Source organism: Sesamum indicum, linkage group LG13 (assembly GCF_026168435.1).
Source record: "Sesamum indicum cultivar Baizhima isolate 11 linkage group LG13, ASM2616843v1, whole genome shotgun sequence".
Taxonomy (NCBI): domain Eukaryota; kingdom Viridiplantae; phylum Streptophyta; class Magnoliopsida; order Lamiales; family Pedaliaceae; genus Sesamum; species Sesamum indicum.
In genome coordinates, this window is record NC_142669.1 from 1092963 (window position 1) to 1116118 (window position 23156).

The 23156-nt window shown below is 32.5% G+C and overlaps 2 protein-coding genes and 2 long non-coding RNA genes across 4 annotated transcripts; 1 reads left to right on the plus strand and 3 right to left on the minus strand.

Annotated features, from left to right (window-relative positions):
* Positions 1–314: 314 nt before the first annotated feature.
* LOC105162638 (Ubiquitin-like superfamily protein) lies at positions 315–1243 on the minus strand. The gene has a single exon (XM_011080719.3). The coding sequence runs from the start codon at positions 1121–1123 to the stop codon at positions 368–370; it is 756 nt and encodes a 251-aa protein (XP_011079021.1). The 5' UTR covers positions 1124–1243; the 3' UTR covers positions 315–367.
* A 6036-nt stretch (positions 1244–7279) lies between these two features.
* Positions 7280–9090, minus strand: LOC110012005 (uncharacterized). Its single transcript, XR_002287147.2, has 3 exons — positions 8825–9090; positions 8694–8748; positions 7280–7613 (listed from the first exon to the last, which is right to left on the minus strand). It is a non-coding gene; the product is annotated as an uncharacterized LOC110012005 (long non-coding RNA).
* Positions 9091–13452: 4362 nt separating this feature from the next.
* LOC105162639 (raucaffricine-O-beta-D-glucosidase) lies at positions 13453–19289 on the plus strand. Its single transcript, XM_011080721.3, has 13 exons — positions 13453–13652; positions 14352–14421; positions 14609–14667; positions 14887–14962; positions 15045–15122; positions 15249–15336; positions 15614–16181; positions 16559–16677; positions 17106–17323; positions 17507–17550; positions 17854–17971; positions 18064–18169; positions 18494–19289. The coding sequence occupies exons 1-13, from the start codon at positions 13536–13538 to the stop codon at positions 19152–19154; spliced, it is 2322 nt and encodes a 773-aa protein (XP_011079023.2). The 5' UTR covers positions 13453–13535; the 3' UTR covers positions 19155–19289.
* A 28-nt stretch (positions 19290–19317) lies between these two features.
* LOC148784349 (uncharacterized) lies at positions 19318–22196 on the minus strand. Its single transcript, XR_016063746.1, has 2 exons — positions 21512–22196; positions 19318–20025 (listed from the first exon to the last, which is right to left on the minus strand). It is a non-coding gene; the product is annotated as an uncharacterized LOC148784349 (long non-coding RNA).
* Positions 22197–23156: the final 960 nt, after the last annotated feature.

Genomic DNA, 23156 nt, shown 5'->3' on the forward strand with positions numbered 1-23156 from the left:
AATTGGAACATGTGCAAGTGTTATGCAATTTTTAGACTAAATTTGTCGGTGTTGTCCAAAATTGAGAATTTAGAAAACAAAAACACCAGATTAAATTGTGGATATCAATTCATGCAAGATCAAAAATATCATCGTCTAAAGTTAGAGGACTAAAATTGTAATTTTTCCAACTCAAATTACATGTATTCTCACTTAATTATATAGGTAATAATTAAAGTGTCTTGTTATAATTCATACATCCCAAATTTATTTTTTCTTTTTTAAAATATTTATTAAAATAATACTATATTCTGTAAAAAAATAAAAGTTAGGTATAGAAAACTCTCTTCCCATCCACAGCCAAGAATCCGAGGAACTACTTAATTGATCAGTAGCCACCTCGGCTGACAGTCCCCTTAAAAACATACAAGAAATCCCCATTCTCAACGCCATGCCAACGAAGGCTACAATCATCTCTCATGATCCTCTGTTTGTGAATGAATATATACTCATCCGCCGGCAACATTCTCCTCTCCAGCAATAGCTGCCTCAGCTCATCGACCCTACTCGTATCATTCATCTCCACCGGTATCCTCGCCGCGTTCATCAAGCTTGACGATGTCTGTACCACCACGCTGACCCTCCTCGATGGTGGGTCAGCCATCACCCGGCTCATCGCCTTCAGGAACACGACGATCTCCGAGCTTTCTTGAACCCCGTACTCACTCAAACTGCGAAAATCGTCCTCCATTTCGGCTGCGTTGATGCATAATGTCATTCTCCGTATAGGAGTCCCGTCCACGATGTGGATTTTCTCCTTCAGGCTCCTGACGGTGTCGGTGTTATCCACGTCTATTTGGAATTTTCTGGAGGAAAATTTGACTGTGATTTTCATTTTGGTGGAGGGGGACACGGGTGGTGGAGTGTGGTTGGTCGATAGGTGCATTTTTGTGCCGTCGGAGATGAGGGGATAGTCGTCTAAATCGAGGCCGTCAATGAGTTCCCAGTCGCAGACTGTGAGGGTCTGTGAGTCCACAGGGATGCCGAGGAAGTGTTGTATCTTGTTCTTGATTTCCAGGATGGGTTCTTGGGTGGCCACGTCCATGGAGAATTCACAGCCTTTCATCACAATGGTGATCTTCATGGTGGTGATTCTTGATTTATTTATTTATTTTTTGAGTTGTTGTTTTGAGATGGATCAATCTGGTATTTAAGATGTGGAATCATGAGGAATAAATGAGAGTGACCAGCTGTTTTGGTCATATTCATTTGCAGTTGGGAGCATGAGTTCATGCAATAATATGGGGAAGGTTTATCCTTTAATTTCTTTGAGAGTTTTGTGATGGTCATGTTTAACATCATATTTTTGTCATGTCTTGATTTAGGTTTAACATTCTCAAACTATATACGATATTTAATAGGTAATATTTGTATAGTGTAAAAAATTACGTTCTCATCTCATAACTTACGTCCATCAATTTTGATCCCATTCAAAATAATTCCCACATATTCTTGCAAGTTGCATTATCCCTCAAAAGAGAAAATTATAACTTCACTATAAAAAAAGCGGAATATGGCACGGATAAGACAACCATTTCGAAACTCGTTCCATATTGGAATGGATTTTGGAATACATCAAGAACGGAACTTGGTAAATGTGTCATGATCCCCATTTTTAATGGATTATAATTTTGAAAAGGCCAAACCGTTTCAACATGTATTACAGCAAACCAGTTAGAAAATCCATTGCAAAGACCGTTCCAACATAATAATGGTAAATGATTGGAACTCTATTTGAAACATATTATTAGAATTAGGGACGGTCTTGCAACGACCATTCATATGTGTGTGATAATGTATGTTCAAAAGATTTCAGTTAATAAATATATTCTAAAATGAGGTACAATTTGAAAAGGTTTGAGTACGCACATAAGCAATTATGAGAAAAAACAGTTTCAAATTATGAGTTTTACTTAAGATGGAATGTGTTTCAAATACCGTCCTAAAATCCAATACAAGTTGGAATGATTTTGTTGTTTTATTAATATTATATTACTAAAACCTTTTAAAATAAAATACAATGGCTATAATTCTACAGTAAAAAAAGTCATTCCTAAATCCGTCTCAACAACAATTTAAAAAATATAAAATAATGGCTACTTTTTAACGGCTAGCTATGTGTTCCAATAGTTATTCCAAAGATCGTCCCAAATTTTCTATATACATGTATTCATCTCTTTTCATTTAACCTCACTATCTTGTTTCATTCTTCTTATCTTCTCTCTATTTCTTGAATCTCTCTCCAATATTTTTGATCTCTCACTATCCTATTAATATTTTTATACTCTTTTTCATCAATCTCTCTCGAATTTTCATTGTATTTTTTTGATAAGGTAACTACTTTAACCTATATTTGTCAATTAATTATATTTGTTTTGAATTTTTCAACTAAACTTAATAGTATAATAATGTATATATGTTTGTGTAGGACTCATCATCATGTTAAGACAGTTGAGGAGATGGATTATGAGAAGAACCTGCCGAGTAGGGCATGCCTTACTCCAAAGTTTGAGGATGTTGTTGCTACATTTATAGAATAGGTCAACTCTCAACACGCATATATGGACGGTGTGAGAATTAAGTGCCCTGGTCGGAAGTTCAAAATGAAGTTTTCAAAATTACGAACGAGGTAAATTTTGACTTGTATATGAAAAGTTTTATGGCAGAATATTATAATTGGACATCTCATGGGGAGGAGAGGGTGCAGAGTATTTTGAGGCCATCACCGCTGCCCCTTTGTAGGAGGAGCAAACTCCTATTTCTCATATTATGGAGGATACCAATGAGCACTAGGTGATGCGACGCAGATGAATTGGGCACAGAGGATGGTTTTTGAGCTGCTGAGTCGACTATCTGGTCTTCTAATTAAGACCAGGATAGTGTGCTTGATGATGGTACGAGGTCATGTCCTACTGATTCAGGGCCTAGTTCATATTATGGTGGGAGATCCTATGATTATGTATCTGGGCTGGCAGAGTGGTTTCACGATGTAGTGCATGATGCCGAGTAGCTGTTGTGAATGGTTGCACCCAATCTCAATTGAGGATTATTTCTGAGATGGTAAGTATCAATGTTGAGGGCCATATTTCCCAATATATATATGATCAAATATCTCATTGGGTTAATCATATATTGCCCCGCGATCACACCCTCCCATGGATTATTATACTACGAAGAAGTTGGTCAGAGACTTAGGTTTACCTGTTGAGAAGATGATGCGTGTAAGGATGGCCGCATGTTGTATTGGAAGGATGATATTTATCAGGAGTACTGCAAGTTTTGTAAAGAAGCTAGGTACAAGCTGACCAGGGAGCGAAATTCTAATCGCAAGAAGACCCTGTATGCCATTCTAGGTACTTGGACCGCTGATCGAGGAGTTGCATAATTTGTGGTATGTGGTTGTACTGACGGTTGGTAGTGCAAAGAATGAGACATTCCGAATACGTGCCGTGTTGATGTAGACTTTGAATGACCTACCCGCTTGTGGGATGGAATCTGGATGGAGTTTCGTTGGTGTTATGGGTTGTCCAGTTTGTATGAAAGACGCATGTGCGTTCTACCTACAGAACGGTAGGAAGGCGTGTTATTTTGACTGTCACAGATAGTTCCTCCTCTCAAATATTTGTATTGTAGGAACAAGAAAGCATTTATTAAGAACCGAGTAGAAATGAATGTTGCACAACCAAGATTGATGGGAGAACAAATCCGCAATTGGGTTGAGGAGTTTAGTCCTGCGGTTGAAGTGTCTTTGTCACTCCCGAACAGGTATGCTAGCAAGCATAAGTGGACAAAGAAAAGCATCTTATGGGAGCTCGAATACTAGTTGACGCATTTGATACGATATAATTTTGATGTCATACACATTGAGAAGAATGTGTTTATCAATATATTCAATACCGTGATAAACATAAAGAGAAAAATGATGGATAATATGAATGCACGGAAGGACTTGAAGATCATATGTAATCAACCAGAGCTTGAGGTGGATGAAAGGAAGCCGAACGTGATGCCCAAATCTGTATATACCCTAACAAAGGAGCAGAAGAGGAGGATATGTGAATGGATTAGTCATCTGAATTTTCCTGGTGGTTACGCATTTAATTTGGCCCATTGTGTTGACATGAAGGAGTTGAGGTTTCACGGTATGAAAACTCATGACTATCACATATTCATGCAGAAGTTGATCTTGATTGCCTTTCTTGAAATGCTTCTTGAGCCTGTATGGATAAAAAAATAGGAAGCTTGTGTCGCAACTATCTTGTGCAATCTCGAGAAAATTTTCTCGTCAACTTTCTTAGACTCCATAAAGCACCTAATTGTTCACCTGCCATATGAAACGCACATGTAAAGGCCCGTGCAATATAGGTGGATGTATCTATTTGAGAGATAATTAGTATACAAGTTATCCTGGCGTAACAAAAAGTACAAGTCTACTATATGGAGTACCCTAGCATGAAGAGAGACAAAGTGGACTGGATGACTATTAACAAAACAAAAGCCAGAAGATTCATTGATGACTCTCGATGGACCGAAGTCGCGTTTCAAAATGATGAGAGAATACCTACTCCACAAGTTGTGATGGACAACCATAATTTTGACCTGCAAGACCCCAAAGGTATTCAATTAGTCATTGAGCATTATGTTGCTAATCAACAAGGAGCAAGTACATGTCGATCGGTGAATTGTGAATCTGATGAAGAGTCTGACGAAGATAGCTTTGACGAGGATTGACAGTTCAACTTTTCTGTAATCAAACATCTATAAATACTCCTTGCATAAATTAATGATTAATTATATATTTTGTAAAAATATTTGTTCTATTTAGGAATGGTAATAAATAGAAAAAACCGTTCCACAACCGTTCCTACTAGGAATGGTCACAACTAAAAACAATCCTAAGTGTATCCGTTCTTTAATATTCGTGAAAAATATTAAATTTGAAATAGGAACGGTAAAAAGAAATGCCTAAATACATTACAAAATCCTACAAAAAAAATGAGGGAAATTCAAAATATAGGAACGGTTAATTTACTTTAACCGTTCCAAAATCAGTTCCAAAAGAATTTAATTTTGCTCTAAACGAAAAGCGGAGGGAAAATCAAATATAGCAACGGATTTTAAATATTTGACCATTCCTAAGATGAATTTAAAGAAAATTGTGCCTAAATGTATAACCTATTCGTTCCTAAAACGAATTCAAAGAAAATCTTTCCTAAGGGAGTTCCAGAACCGTTCCTAAATAAGTCCAAAGATTCCTACTTCACTTCCCAATTACAATATCTCAACATTCGGGATCCTGATTATTTCTAAACTTAAACGCATAACAATACTCTATATATGTGAACATATCCAGCCGTCTTATCTAAAATCACATGGTCTGATGGACAGTTGCATCATTTTGAACTTCGTTAATTGTGTATCAGATACGATATCTCAATGTTCGTATAACCAAAATGTCAAAAATTTCACCGAATGTAGTATTTAATTTGTTGATTTTAATCATATCTAACGGTCTCATTAGGTTTTCTAGTATAACAGTATAAGATGCTACTTACATTTATATAAGACTAACGATTTTAGATATACAAATATACTTGATTCTCCGAACATGTATCAATCTAATGAAAAATTACATATTTTCAATGATCTTAATTAATTTGTGGTCTACTTTTCTCTGATCTTTAACATGCCTGGTACGATTTTTTCCTCATTTTTTATTTTTTTTAGTTAAAAGGGAAAAATTGACACCATAATAGGAACTGTCATTTTAAATATAGGAATGGTCATCTATATACCCGCTTAATACGACGTCGTTTTATGATTAAATGACATCGTTTTTTGTGTTTTGGAATGAATATAGGAACACTTTGTTCGATCGTGCCTAAATGAATGAAAATTCTGACCATTCCACATCAAAAGGAACAACGTCGTTTTACTTACTTAGGAATGATCTTTGAAACGACCTTTTAAAAATGTTACAGTTCCTAGACCATTCCAAATTTTTAATATAAAACTTTCCCTTCCCTCCTCTCTCTCTCTCTCTCTCTCTCTCTCTCTCTCTCTCTCTCTCTCTCTATTTTCGCCCGCTGTGACCCTTAACCTTCCTCCCGTCGGCGTCGTCTGCTGTTCGCATCCAAGCACCCTGTCCGCCAACTAACCTCGCTACCAATGATTTTTCTCTTCTCTTTTTTTTTTTTTTATGTTTTTCCCCAAATATTTTTTAATATTAAAAAATGTTTGTGTAAATACTCTGGAAAATATTTTCAGAATATATTTTTGAAAAACATTTCATAAAATATTTTCTGTAAATTTCTAAATTTTTCAGAAAATACTGGAGAAAATATTTTCAGAAATATAACTAAAAATATTTGTAGAAATTTTGTGTAATTTTTAGAAACTTTTTCATATTATCTATAAATTTCTAAATCTTTTATTTTCTGAAATATTTAATACATTTCTGTGATTTAAAAAATAAAAAAATATTCTTATTTTTCTGACATTCTTAAAAACCTTCTGTGATTTTTAAAAATTTTCTGTAATTTTTATAAATTTTATAATTTTTTAAAATTTTAATACATTTATGAAATTTTAAAAAAATTAATAATTTTTTGTAATTTTATAATAGTTTTCTGTAATTTTAATTTTTTTTTAATAATTTTCTGTAATTCTTATAATTTTTCATAATTTTCTATTTTTGTAATATTCTCTATAAATTTTTGGTGATTTTTTCAAAAAATTCTATAAAAAAATATTTTTTTTGTAATTTTTCTGTAATTTGTGTAATTTTTAGAAATTTATTTTACAGTTGTGTAATTTATTGTATAGTGTAATTATTTGTGCAATTTATTGTATAGTTGTGTAATTGATGCCAATAACCACAAAATTAAATCAATAATCTCAACAACAAAATTATTTACATAATAATGTCAATTGTCACAAAATTAAACCAATAATTCTAATAATAACATTAATTGTATAATAATGTCAATATCCAAAAATTAGACCAATATTTCCAACAATGATATTTTTACATAAAAATGTCAATCATCACGACATCAGACCAATAATCCAAATAAAAATATTATTTGCACAATAATGTCAGTAATCACAAAATTTAGGCTAATAATCCCAATAATAACATTATTTACATAATTTTGTCAATAATCACAAAGTTGAAGCTAATAATCCCAATAAGAAAATCATTTACATAATAATATCAATAATCATAAAATTAGATCAGTATTCCCAATAATAATATCATTTAATCACAAAATTTAGGCTAATATTCTCAATAATAATATGCTTACATAATAATGTCAATAATCACAAAATTTAGACTAATACTTGTCAATATTTTGTATAGATCATGTCTAGTGGTATGCGTCTTGTACCACGTTATCGTGATCGTGGCCCGCCACTTCCAACAGTTCCGTCTAATGCTTCCCAGATTGGAAAAGCAGTCCTTCGACCACCCCCACCACCTGATACAGCCGTACCGTTATTCGTCCCGCAAACTGCAGATGATGCTGGACCATCTAGAGTTGCACCGGCAGCTGCGGAGGCCATAGAACAGTCTGTCGCACCATCACCACCACCAGCAACGCCCCACCATCAGCACGCAAGTATATTAGCCTCGATGACTCAAGGTAAATTTGTTTCTGAAATTTTTATAGTACTATTTTATCTTGAAAATGTCTAATTAACATGTCCTTTCAGGTATGTACGCTGTTTCACGAGGGCATCAATGCGATGGTGTGGGGACACTTTCCCCACCAGTGGCTTGGTCTTTACTATCGATTTACCATATGTTTTTACCCTAATTAAACATCTCTATGTTACTATAGACGGTCAACTAACAGTCAAGATTAGCATTAATTATTTTAAAAAAAATTGGCGAACAAAATTGATAACATCGAAATATGAGATACCAAAAATGATATACAGACTAATTTAGAAGAATCAAAATTAAATATTCCTAAAAAATAAGGACAAAATGTATAAAGACCTCCATGTATTTTAAAAAGTCGGCTAAAAACTCCTTTGTATTTTAAAAATTTGCTAAAATCCCCCTATATTTTGTAAAACTCAGCTCAATCGCGCTCTCTCCGTTAAATCTTACTAACGGTGTTAATTTTATTTAAAAAAAAATTGATCGTTAGATCTAATCAATCAATCTCAATCGTTATATTTCAAAAAAATGAAAGGTCTAGATTCAACAAATTATTTAACTTGTATTTTATATAAATGATTTAAAACTAAAATAAATATATTATTATATATATATCTATATATGTATATAATGAAAAACTAACTATTGTACCCCACCCCAACCCCACATTCAAGTGGCGAATGAAGACATTCTGCAAACGCATGGACCTGGATAAAAAAATCATCAAGTATCCCAAACCTAGATCTAATTACCCCTATGTTTTCCTCTTGTGGATAAGATGAAAAGACCCTGAACGCCTCAGTACTAGAGGCAACTACCATATATTGTCCTCCTATGTATTGCTCCTTAACTTACTACTCACTTCCTCGCCCTTACCCTCATTGGACACCAAAGCAAGAGCTATCAGGCTGCTCTTCACACTCTCCAGATAGAGTAGCAAGATCAATAAAAGAAACCAACAGGAGAAAGAGAAAAAAATGCTTACCTAGGAAGGATGAGTTGCAAAAACAACAAGATATTAGCAGAAGAGAGTTGAAGGCCTATAAAAAATGGCGAAAGAGTTAGAAAAGCCTAGTTCGGATGAAAAGGAAAAAGGGAGAAAAAATGTGAACTTACCTTAACGTGAGGAAGGTGTGGAGCAACTACAAAGAAAGATGACTAATATATACTATTTTGTCATAATAGTCCCATCGATTGAGGACTCGATGGCCAGCTAGCTCCATCTACCAATCACGAAGCCCGCAAACTCCCAACATCGTAGGACTCTTCCTTATTCCTTATAATCTTTACTATTTATGACTCCTTTCGACATATACAAATTGAATTCAAATGGCATCTTTGCAAAAAAAGTGGGAGGGGGGGAATCCAGCTTGATTCTTCTTAGCTCACCCTATACGATTTGCCTTGCTGACAGCATAAGCTAGAAAATTCTTTCTCCTCTTTTTTTTTGTGCTTTCCCTAATTTTTCGAACTATCTTACCTACTCTAGTAGTCCAGCTCCTGGAGTGGTGGGTAGGTGCGGGGGGAGAGGGACTGATGATGCCCCCTAAAACTCTTGGACTGGGTCCACAAGTAAGGTAGATCAATCTAATTGGATATGAGCCCAACTAATCCACCAGTAAGGATGCCAGGACCACAGGCTTACCTCCTACTTGACAGAATTGGTAGGCCCAAAAAACAAGTTCATTTTACCTAAACTTGTCATCGTATAGCAGGATGGACATATTATATAGTTTGCCAATGCATCAGGACATATCATCCTAAAATATCTCCAGGTTGATCCTAGTAGATCGATGGCAAATTAGCTGGGAATCCGTAAGTAAAGGATTCTAAAATTTTCATGCAGACCTAGCATGACTCAGTAACTCAATGTATCTCAGTCAATTCAAGTCCAAATCGTGCACAATTTGTTCAGTAAGTTAGTTGATTCAAAGTTCTTTCAAATGGCGTAGGATTCTCCACAACGTTTCCCGTATCTTGTGCTGTACACGCTTATAAATAGAGGCCTTGTGCAGTCATTTTGTAACATCAATTCCTTATTTCAAACTCTTCTTATTCTCTCATTTCTCTCTCAGCTTTTAGGTTATTTGAGCCTATATTTTGTACTACACACAAATTTATATATTTTGTGTTAATTTCTTATTCTCATCCTCATTTTGATTCAAGTTTCATTTACTCTTTTTCAATTAAATTTTTACTAACTTGAATATTGGAACTCTAATATTTATTTTGCAGTGTTAGTCCCCATTTATCTTAAATTTTTTCCTAAAAATCCTTTGTTCTTTCTGGTGTTGCCAAAAATCTAATTGGCATCATAATTCATTGTCAATCATTTTTATCTTATCACCATGATAGAGTAAAAATATAGTTGGGATTAGCTAGGAAGTTTCCTATAATCCTTTTGTATGAAAAGACGGGACGAAATAAAAGTGTTTTGGTTAAGAGATTTTATGATGGTTTCTTTTGTATGTAATATGTGATAGTTTATGTACCCATAATCAAAAAAGCAGAACCCTTTTCATATGTATCCTTTGTTGTCAACTGAAAATTAGCTTTGATGTCAGAAATTTTATCTGGAGTTAGTCTTATAGATCATTCACTACTTTCATTTAATTGAATATAAAATATATAATTTTAATATAACATAACATATTTATGTAGGTTTTACATAAACAATTTACTCTATAAAATATAATTGCAGATGCTGAGCTTTTAAATTTTTTATTTCCTGAACTATTCGTAATGTAATAATTAAATTTTTAGACAATATTTTCCTTATATTATATATATATATTTGTCAATTTCTTTAAGAAGTATATATGAGTTGTTGGTTATATTATATTTATTGTGTATCTACTATATATATACATTAATTTATACTCCACTTTTAATATAATTTTTTCACATATTAAAAAAATTAATTAAAAAATAATTTAGTAATGAGTTAATAGGAAAAATACTAAAATAAATTGAAAAAACAAAATTATTCGAGGCAAGAGGGGCATTTTTGTCTAATAAAAGGGGTAAGTATTGTATTTGTAGTATAGGGGATAATAATACATGACCAATATTTCAAGGGGGCAAAGTGTATTTTAGCCTATACTTTATAATAAAAATGGTAAATGTTAAATATATTTCTTAAGAGTTAATTGGTCTTTGAGTTTGAGTTTCAAACAATTTTGTCCCTCAAATTTATTCTTGACTTTAATACCTCTAATTAAAATATAATTTTTATCTCAAATTGGTAAATTTAACCATTTTTCAATAAAAATATGATCATTGCTAGCTGAAAAATGATCATATGACTAGCGCATAGCTTAGTTTTTTGGCGTACTTTTGTCTTTATGTATTTGTTTTTAGAAAAAAATCCCTAAAAGCATCATTTTCACTATTTAATAATTCCAAATTCAGCTTGGCTTTTATTATCGATTTACCATATAGTTTTACCCTAATTAAATATCTCTATGTATTTGGCGAACAAAATTGATAAGATCGAAATATGAGATATCAAAAATGATATACGGACTAATTCAGAAGAATCAAAATTAAATACTCCCAAAAAAGTAAGGACAAAATGCATAAAAACCTCCATGTATTTGAAAAAGTCGGCTAAAAACTCATTTCTATTTTAGAAATAGGCTAAAATTCCCCCTGTGTTTTGTAAAACTCAACTCAATCGCCCTCTCTCTGTTAAATCTTACTAACGGCATTATTTTTTTATAAAATAACCGTTATACCCTTATTTAATGTATATTATTTTTTATTTTAATTATCATATCGATCTTTTTTGATCAAATATTGATCGTTAGATCTAATCAATTAATCTCAACCATTAGATTTAAAAAAAAATGAAAGGTTTAGATTCAACAAATTATTTAATTTATATTATATATAAATTATATAAAATTAAAAAAAAATATATTATGATTATTATATATATATATATATATATATATATATATATAAAAGCTGACTCCCCCCCACCCCAACCCCACGCCTGTACTCCCTCTGCCTCCCCCCACCCCACCACCATCTCAATCGTGGACGGCATTAATTCTTAAAATCATCATATCTTCGTAAATACTTTAGCAAAATGAGTAAGACCTGTCTCGTTAAAATCGTCTTGAAAAGACGAGTCTAATGGTGGTAGTTTGAGATTGAGATTCTATCGGACAACGACGAATGGATGTCAAACATGTTTGGCGGTCGTGGTTGGAGCCCAGTCTCTTCGATTTATGAAAACTCAAATTGAAGGTACGAAAATGTCCGCCTTGAAAAGAGAATTCGAATGGTACCATTGACTGTTGAAAATTCGTCCGGATGGCTCCAAAAACTTAGAAACAAGTTTCCAGCAAAAAAGGGGTGAAAAATGGTTCAGTTTATTTTTTATTTTTTAATTAATTTTAATTATATTAATAAAAATATATCTTAGTTAATTAGGAATATTTTAAATAATTATAATAATTAAATATTTTAGCTAATTAAGAATAATTATAATAATAATTATTGTAATTAAATATATATTTTAATTGGTTAAAAATAATTTTAGATTTAATAATTAACAATTATAAAATTATTAAATTATTTGAATTTAAATATAGTTTAACTTAATATTTAAATTAAATAAATTAAATCTAATTTAATATTTCAATTTAAATTATAAACAAAATACAAAAACTAATAAAAGCAAAATATGGCATTTTAGTAAAAAACACCTAAGAAAAAGGTCAAAAATAGTTAAAAAAATATCCCCACATGCACAAAGAGTGTGTATAATATAAATTCCGTTAATTACTAATATAAGGGGTGTTTGTTGCTGAATTTTATAAAACATAAGAGGATTTTTAGATTATTTTTAAAATAAAAGAGGTCTTTAGTCGATTTTTTAAAAATATATGAGAATTTTATGTGCTTTGTCCCAAAAAATAACAAAAGAATACGTGTCCAGAGAAAAAGATATTATTCTTACAACATGAGTTCATACGTATCCTTGTATTAAAGGCAAAAGCAAGCATCTATAAATAGGTGAAGTGCCTCATTCACGTTGTTCAGTTTTTTCTTTATTTTTTTTAAAATTTTTTTAATTAATTTTAATTATATTAATCAAAATATATTTAGTTAATTAGGAAGATTTTAAATAATTATAACAATTAAATATTTTAGCTAATTAGAATAATTATAATAATAATTACTGTAATTAAATATACATTTTAATTAAAAAGAATAATTTTAGATTTAATGATTAATAATTATAAAATTATAAAATTATTTGAATTTAAATATAATTTAATTCAATATTTAATATTAAATAAATTTAATATAAATTATTATTTCAATTTTAATTATAAAAAATACAAAAACAAAATAAAAGCAAAATATGGCATTTTAGTAAAACACTTAAGAAAAAGGTCAAAACACTTAAAAAATACCACCACAAGCACAAAGAGCACAAGGGGGTTTTTAGCCTAGTTCTAATGCACCTTCTGTTAATCACTAATGGAAGGGGTGTTTGTTGCTGAGTTTTATAAAACACAAGGGGGTTTTTAGCCTACTTTTAAAATGGAAAGAGGTGTTTAGCCGACTTTTTAAAACACAGGAGGATTTTATGCACTTGGTCCCAAAAAATAACAAACGAATACGTGTCAAGAGAAAAAGATATTATTCTTAGAACATGAGTTCACACCTACCCTTGTATTAAAGGCAAAAGTGAACATCTATAAATAGATGAAGTGCCTGATCCACGTTGCTCAAGCCAAAAACTTATCGCTTAGAAGTTACATTGTTGTCCAAAAACTCCCTCCTGTTTGCTGTCTAAATAGATCTCACCATGTCTGACTGTTCAACACAAGTTCCGCCACAAACAGTTCACACTGATTTCAGCAATCTCACTCGTAACGATTTTCCTAGTGATTTCGTTTTTGGAACTGGTACCTCTGCTTATCAGGTCCGTTAAAAACACATACACACACATATATAAAATTATATTTTTGGTCCTATAACTTATTATATTTACACATCTAATTCTTTTTCTTGACAAATTTAATTTTTTAAACATCTCATATTTAATCTTACTCCCTAGTAAGTGGACTTCCCTTGAAAGTAACCTATGTTTCTTACTGGAGGCATACGTGAAGTGATGGAGGGTAACACGCATAGAGTTATTCTTAACGTAGCCTAGGGAATAATCCTCTTTGGGGGGAACTCCTTAGCCTCTTAACAGATTTAGTCTTGTGATGACAATTTTGGTCCACTTCGCACTCTATTAGATCTCATTTGTAGTCATGTAACTGTAGATTGTTAAGACCAAAATTGTCAACACATGACTAAATTTACTACAAAAAATATCACATATACGATATTCAAGGCTAAGTTCGTTAAAAAAAAGACTAAATGTGTAAATAAACTAAATTACAGAATAAAACGTATTAACAATCTAAAATTACAGGACCAAATATGTAATTTTATATATATATATATACATCCATCATTAATCAGAAGCATAACTAGGATGTGTTTAATTTCAAGCATATATATATATATATATTGATATATGGGCTTAACATTTATTACAACTCTTGAATAATGATTGAAATGATCCTAGGAATTACATTACCATTAAATATAACATGCATTTTATGTTAAGGTTGAAGGAGGAGCTGCAGAAGGTGGTAGAGGCCTTAGTGTCTGGGACGTTTTCACTTTGAGGACTCCAGGTCTGTCACTTTCTCTCTTTCTCTCTCTCTCACTTGAATTCATGAGTTTGAACTTATTTCTTGAATACCAATTTTAACCACAAGACTAATTAGACGTCATTGGTTAATGACGTAGAATTAGAAGGGCCAAAAATTCATTGTAATTATCTTTATTGCTTATTAAGAAACTTTATATTCCGGATGGCAGGCAAAATTTTTGATGGATCCAATGGGAATGTAGCAGTTGATATGTACACGAAATATAAGGTAATTTAAGGTTTTTTTAGGCGTGTTTCACATTATCAAAAAATAATTAAAAAAACATTATCAATTAATATTAATATATATATATATACATATTATATTTTCAGAACGCATACTTCAGTGTATTTTTATTTATTTACATTAATACAAAATACGAAATTAATTATGTTGCACCGATGAGTGGGTAAGTAAAATGTTGGCATACTTTGTTATGCTGTGCAGGAAGATATTAAGATGATGAAGAGAATGGGGTTTGATTCTTACAGATTTTCGATATCTTGGCCAAGAATATTGCCTGGTAACATTAATTTGCAAATATTTCAATATTTGGTTTTGAAAACAATGTAATTAAATACTTATTCTTATGTATGTGCTTTCAGGTGGAAAACTTTGCCTTGGTGTCAATAGAGAAGGAATCGACTTCTACAATGATTTTATCAACACTCTCAAAGATTATAGTTGAGTTCGAATTTTATAATTATATATATATTTTACTTCAAATTTTTCGAAATAAATAATTAAATAATATTTTGAGCTATAGTTAGTTTATTTATATTATTTATATATATGACACTTTGATGCAGAAATAGAGCCCTATGTGACTCTCTTTCACTGGGATACTCCGTATGCTTTGGAACAAGAGTATGGTGGCTTCTTAAGCCAAGACATTGTGTAAGCATTTCAATTTCAATTTGTCTCACTACATCTACTCAACTTCTTCTATAGTTGTACACTTCATCCATTGATACCCACTATAACTAAAAAACGTAGTATAGATACAATCTGACAGTTATGACACCATTAATATAAAAAAGAGTGCACTTTTTGCTCAAAAATGGCAGTTTGTGATACTACTACCCCAATATCTTTTATTGTGTCAATAATATTCTTAAATTTTTTTTATTTTATTTACTTTTTTCTTAAAATATGATGTCTTGTCTTAAAATAGGAACGACTTTCGTGATTTTGCGGAACTATGCTTTTGGGAATTTGGTGATCGGGTGAAATACTGGACAACACTGAACGAGCCCTGGACGTACTGTGTTAATGGATATGTTTCATGCAAATTCCCACCCGGCGCTGTCAGTTCGCCTCCTCCTCCTCGTCCTCCTCCTCCCCCTCCAAATTCTGGTTCAGACATGAATACAACTTATACTGAACCAATCTTGACTTCAATTCTATCGGATAACCGAATTGCTTCTTATATAGCTGTCGACGACCAACCCATAAAGTACAATTTCATTCCTTATAGAGGGTCTGAAACAATGCAACAGAGCAACCTTAATTTAGTTCCTCGTAGAGATGCCTTTCATCATGACTATATCGAGACCGTATACGAACCCTCATCTATACTAGAAAGTCTTGTTCTCAAGAATACCCTAAACGAGGAATCGGGCAGAAGCAACATTAACGGCTTTCCGACATTGTCAACTCCAACCAAAGACGTATATACTGTCGGAAAAAACTTGCTCCTTGCTCATGCAGCAGCAGTTCAATCATACCGAACCAAATTTAAGGTATGTGTACTATAAGGAAAAAGTTGTAATTTCAGCCCAGTAATTTATGGGCGTATTATTTTTTGTCCTGTAGGAATTGATTTTCGTAATTTGATATTGTAATTTTAAAAATTTTCGTCCTGCATGAATTTATTTGAAGGACTAGATTTCCGGCCAAATTCGCTAGGAAATAATTAAAAATGTCAAAATTATAAAATAATAAGAATAAATTATGAAAAGAAATTTCATACAAAATTAAAAATACCATAATTTTTAATTAAAGGATCAAAATTACAATTTTTTCGTACTATAAATGTTGAAAACATATCTCAATCATTATTCTTTTTTTCTTTTTTTTGTCTTATTGGAGTTTGCTAAAATGGGATGTAAAACCTCAGGCACACCAGAAGGGCCAGATAGGAATAACACTTGTTGCCAGCTGGTTTGAGCCACTAAATAAAGATAATGAAGATGACAAAAAAGCTGCTGTAAGAGCTCGTGATTTTATGTTGGGGTGGTAAGCATACATCTGAAAAATGCAATTTTTCTATTATGTGGGATCAAAAATACAATTTCTCTTATATAAATATCTAACGAGAGAGAGTTTTAGTCACATTGAAGTCTAATTTTGCACTCAAACCCTACAATTAAAAATAATTGGCATATTAAAGATAGAATCTACTGGAGTTGAAAATTTGGCTAGAATTTGGCTAGCGTATTTTCTCTTCAATGTGCAATTTTCTTATTTATTTATTTATTTTTCAAATTGTAGGGTCTCATTGCCAAATTGAGTTCTAACATATCAAAAATTTTTATTCTAATATAATTATGGAATAAAAAATTATAATTTATATATATATATATATATATGTATTTTTACATTCTCTTTTTAACTTTTTTCGAATTTTAGTTATGTTTTCTTCTAATGATTTGGTTTAATTTCAGGTTCTTGGAGCCTGTATTATGTGGTAGATATCCCCAAAATATGATAGATAATGTTTCTGCCGATAATCTTCGACAATTCGAACCTGAAGAAGTTGACTTGCTTAAAGGATCCATTGACTTTCTGGGTTTAAATTATTACACATCTTTTTATGCGTCGAATGATCCCGATCCTAACATCGCAAACGGCTACAACAGAGATCAGAAACTTGCAATTTATCGTAAGCTCTTGACAACCTTAAACCACAATTATGTACCTACTCATCTTGTTGTCTTTTCTTTTAGTTTAAATACTAAATAATTCTCTTTTCCCATAATTTAAATTTTTAGATAAAATCATCATTTATTATAAAACTAGATTTAACATCCGCATTGATGTATTCTTTTACTTTCTATTTTGGTAGAGGAAAAAATGGTCGGCAAGAAAAAGGTGAAAATCGGCGAGGTGGTAAGTTTTACCATTATCTTCTCTCTTGTTACACCAAGGCGGAAAATTCTTACAAATTAAATTTGGTTGAATCCAATTAATTCCACAAGAAGTGTGATATAATTGCATATGATTGATCACTTTTCATTAACTGTTCAACAATCAAACAAGAAGGGTACTTTACCTGTCATACAAATGACCAAACCTGATTTGACTTAAAATATTTTTCAAGATTGATTTTATCTATAAACAATTTATCTTTTTATTATTTATAAATTAACCGATATTTACTTTGTCATTATTTGTATCTCATTTTATACTTAGGCTGGTTCAGACTGGTTGTGCATTGTCCCACATGGAATTTACGAGCTCTTGAAAGAAATAAACCAGACATACAACAACAGCACATACAACCTCCCTCCTATATACATCACTGAAAATGGTAATAATTCTTAATCTCCAGTTGATAATTATATAAAACCATTTTTGAATTCCAAATGTAATTATCGTTATCGGGACTATTATTCTGTTTAGGGGTCGATGAAAAGCAAGATCATGGACTTACTGCTTATCAAGCCTGTAAGGATCATCAAAGGATCAAATATTACCAAGATCATCTTGGAAATATTTTAAAAGCAATGTAAGTAATTTTATTTGAGCAATGTTCTAACTATAATTTCCAAATAGCAATTCAACCCTGCTTTTTAAAATGAAGCAAATATAGGGAGGTAAATTGCTTCAATTTAAAAAATATAAAGAACGAAATTGTTGCACTTTAGAAAACACAGGGAGGTAAATTGCTAATTTTTTTCTTTTTTGCTTATTTATAATATCACAAAAGGTTTGCTTGCATTTATTCCTTATTATAATAGTATCTCTAATTAATTTCAATTCCCTTTAACGCTATCTATATGTTATTGTAATCATGGTTATATTTAACTGAATTTTATTATGGTGATTGCAGGAATGATAAAGCTGGGAAAGTGAACGTAAAGGGCTACTTTGCGTGGTCGTTCTGTGATAATTTTGAATGGCACGAAGGGTACACTTCCAGATTTGGTATCATTTATATCGATTACATGAATCATCTGAGAAGACACCCTAAAGAATCAGCTACGTGGTTCTCCAAGTTTTTGGTGAAGAATGAGTCGGGAGATAACAAGGGTTCGGGGAATAATGAACCTAGTGCAAATAAATCTGGTGATAACAAGGGTTCGGGGAATAATGTTCCAGGTGCAAATGAGTCAGGAGATAACAAGAGTTCAGGGAATAATGTTCCTGGTGCCAATGAGGTGGGAGATAACAAGGGTTCGGGGAATAATGTTCCTGGTGCAAATGAGTTGGGAGATAACAAGGGTTCAGGGAATGATGTTCCTGGTGCAAATGAGGTGGGAGATAACAAGGGTTCGGGGAATAATGTTCCTGGTGCAAATGAATCAGGAAATAACAAGGGTTCAGGGAATGATGTTCCTGGTGCCAATGAGGTGGGAGATAACAAGGGTTCGGGAAATAATGTTCCTGGTGCTAATGAGCCAGGAAAAAACAAGTGTGAGAGAAGCACCCATGGAACAGCTCCGTATTACCTTGGGCGCTATCACAGGATCGTGTACGGGGATTCAGGTTGAATCATTTAGTGTGTATAAGTGTGTGTTTCATTTCATGTTAAGTTATGTAGTATGAGTCTACGTGTCTGGTTTTATGTTGAATCATGTAATGTGTGTTTGACTTGAGCATGAATAAATATGGTGGAGCTTTATGTATGTAATAGTATTACTCGAATCATCAAGCTCAACGTGAAATGCTTGTCAGTATTATTTGTACTGCTATCTTTCTAGCTTGAATAAGAACTTATTTATATGTGTAAAGATTGCCCATTGCTTTGTTGCTAAGCTCTGTCGTTGAAAGAACAAGAAGATGTGCAGAAGTGTTGGCAAAGGACGAAGAAGCACAGCTCGAACATAAATCGCATTCAACAAACGCGTATCCGAACTTTATTAGAAAATGCGTCTTTAGTGTGTGTTTCATTGCCTTTATGGGGAAGGGATTAAGCCTACAGACGGCAGCAAAGAGCTGGAAGAATGGGTTAGAGCAGACTACATGGTTACATCATGGATCTTGAATTCCATCTCTAAAGATATTGTAGAGAGTTTTCTATACACTAGTACCGCAAGAGAACTTTGGATCGAGTTGGAAATCGTTTTGGACAAAGTAATGATCCGATGATTTACCAACTGAATAGGGAATTGGCATCAACATCACAAGGCTCGTTGTCAATATCTGTATATTTCTCTAAACTTAAGAGATTATGGGATGAATTCACACGCACCCCACAATGTTCTTGTGGAGTCACAAAAGAGGTTGTTGATCTTAGAATAGAGGATCAACTGATGCAGTTTTTAATGGGATGGTACAAAAGCTATGATCATGTGAATAATTAAATTCTCATGATGGAACCTCTGCCCAATGTAAGTAAGGCATACGCTATGATTCCTAGAGCTGAAAAGCAAAAGGAAGTCAGTTCAGGATATACATATAGTATTCAAAACATGGCTATGCAAGCATTTAAAAGAACTGAAACACAGAAAAAATTCCAAAGAAAAAGGAACTTTGTAGACAAGAAAATATAAATTTGTAAAGAATGTGGAAAAATGGTGCATTTAAGGGAGGTCTATCCTAAAACACACGGTTATCCGGATTGGTATAAAATCATGATGGAACAAAGGAAAAGGAATAACAATAGTAGCAGAACATAGTGAGGCTACATAGAATGCTGCAGATGTAAAGTCAATGTCCGAGATCAAACATGCTGAGATACATCTTGGAACATTAAAACCCCAAACAATGACACTAGCAGATGAAGGCAAAGTTGAATTTTCAGATAAATGTCTTGAGAATTCAACCTTGAATAAATTGAGGTCCGATGTATGGGTCATTGACAGTTGAGCTACTGCCCACATGTGTAACAATGCAGCACTACTTAATGAACTTAGCAATAACAATCCTAACACCTTTATCCACCTAGCTGATGGTACAAAACATAGTGTGAGATCCTCAAGAAACATAACACTTTTTAAAAGAATTCAACTAAGAAATGTGCTATATGTTCCTGATCTCAAGTTTAACTTCTTGTCTATTAACAAATTATGTAGCACTGATTCTAATCAATTTAAATTCCTTCATTCATATTGTGTTGTGTAGGACCACAAGACTAAGGACGTGATTACTGTAGGATGTCTAAGAGGAAAACTTTTCACCCTTCAGGAACAATCTTTTGACAGAAAGCACAACAGAGACTCTTTTTTCCTCTAAGTGACTCAGTTTCTGAAAAATGCTTTGATCTATTGCATATAGATTTATGGGCACCTTGTAATGAGTATTCTCTTTCTAAATGTACTTACATGCTAACCATTGTAGATGATCATAGCAGGTGCACTTGGACATTTTTTATGCAGCAAAAATCACAAACTAGTGACCTGTTGATCAACTTCCACAAGATGGTTTCAATATATTTTGATAAGAAAATTAAAATGATCAGAACAGATAATGGCTCAGAATTTTTAGTACAACAATGCCAAGATTTCGTTAGAAAAGAAGGAATTATACACCAAACAACTTGTGTATACAAACCACAACAAAATGGCATTGTTGAAAGAAAACACAAACATTTATTGCAAGTAACTAGATCACTGTTATTTCAGTCTAATCTACCTAAATACTTCTGGACAGATGCTATCTTGACAGCTACATACATAATTAATAGACTGCCTACACCTACCTTGAAATCGAAAACTCCATATGAAATACTTTATATAACAAACCTGTAAACTATTCACACTTCAAAATCTTTGGTTGTCCTATGCTTTGCAACAAATACTTTGCCAAATAATTCAAAGTTTGATTCAAGAGCCTTGAAATGTGTGTTTCTAGGCTACGTTATGAACCACAAGGGATATAAATTGTATGATCTAAGTAGAACAACTACCTTGGTTTCAAGAGATGTCACATTCCAAGAAGAAGTATTTTCCTTTTTAGGACAACAAGCTGACCCATCACATGTTGTATACCTCAAATAATGGCAGAGTTAGACCAGGAGAAAATGATAACACTGAACAAAACATAGAAATAGTTCAAGGCATTAATGATCCTGTAGCTGCAGAGAACATAAATCAAGAAGATCTGCAACGAAATAAGGTTATAGAGAATGAGAATTAAGAAGGTTTACTAGGATAAATCTAGACCAGCTAGCTTCCAAGATTTCATTATCCACCAGCAGCTTAGAGTCTACAAGTATACCTACTGTTTCATATTTACTTTCAATGTACACTTGTATGCAAGCTGCCTCTTGTATCCCTCAGGAACTTAAGACATTTTCACAAGCAATCAAAGAAAAGGAATGGAGAAAATCAATGTCATAGGAAATAGAAGAAAGAGAAGAACTAGAAAGAAATTAAACCTGGGAAATTACCAAGCTTCCTCAGTTTAAAACTGCTGTAGGTTGCAAATGGATGTTTAAACTTAAACTAAAGACAGATAGCTCTATAGATAGATATAACGCTAGATTAGTGGCAAAATGGTATAATCAAATAGAAGGCATAGACTATTTGGATAGCTTCTCTCCAGTAACTAAAGTAGTTCAAATCAAGACCTTGATAGTTGTGGCTGCTAAATTGAACTGGTATGTACATCAACTTGACATAAACAATGACTTTTTACATGGTTTACTAGAAGAAGAGATATTTATGTAGGGTCCAGAATGATATTTAGTCCCTGAGGGACATGTATGCAAGTTAAAGAGATCGCTATATGGGCTCAAGCAAGCATCAAGGCAATGGACATTTTTTTTACGGAAGAATTGGCGCCTCAAAGCCGAATGGCAAAAATTTTGTAATGGAATTAAGACGGAGGATGACAATCATCCAAAAATTTAGAATGGATTTCGGACGAAAGGTCACGGGCAGTTAGGAACTCCATCCAGCGGATGAAGAAATAAATTATGATTTCATACTGGTGTATGGATGACCTTGAGATGGACTATTTTAGTCCTGTTGTTATAATTTGGGATAGGTATTGAGACAGTATTTGTGATAAAATATAGAGAAAAATAATGGTAGTGTGAAATAATGGTAAATTAAAACCAAAAGAAATAGAAAATCGGATCAAAGGGGCGTACCATTTGATCATTTTCCAACGTTTTGTGCAAACAAAATGCAGAGATAAATAAAATAAACAAGTCGGAATAATTAAGATTTTGGTCCCTATACTTGACCACTTATTCACTTTTAGTTCTCATAATATCACTGTTGACAGTTTTTAGTGCTCAAATTTATCATTTTTTTTTAACACTTTTTGTCCTTGTCGTTAGTTGAGGTGTTAAAATAGACGGAAGTTAGAGTTGGAGAGAAAAAAAAAAAAAAAAAAACCTTTTTTCCCCTTCTGTTTGTTGTTTCATTATAAAGTTGCAATAATTAACTTTCCACCATTTTTTTCTAGAAAACAAAAACTTTAGTTTTATAACTTTTTTCTGAATTTGTTTTGGTTCTTTATTTTTGGCTATATTAAATTTGATTCTTTATCTATCAATTTTACATAGATTTAATTCTTTAGCCTAATTTATGATTCTTTTTGCC

Excerpts from the sequence above, each read along its gene's own strand:
- LOC105162638 (XM_011080719.3), bottom strand. The coding sequence starts at position 1,123 with ATGAAGATCACCATTGTGATGAAAGGCTGTGAATTCTCCATGGACGTG.
- LOC105162639 (XM_011080721.3), top strand. The coding sequence starts at position 13,536 with ATGTCTGACTGTTCAACACAAGTTCCGCCACAAACAGTTCACACTGAT. Across the intron at positions 14,963-15,044 it reads TTGGCCAAGAATATTGCCTG|GTGGAAAACTTTGCCTTGGT; the intron begins GTAACATTAATT and ends ATGTGCTTTCAG. Across the intron at positions 16,182-16,558 it reads CATACCGAACCAAATTTAAG|GCACACCAGAAGGGCCAGAT; the intron begins GTATGTGTACTA and ends GTAAAACCTCAG.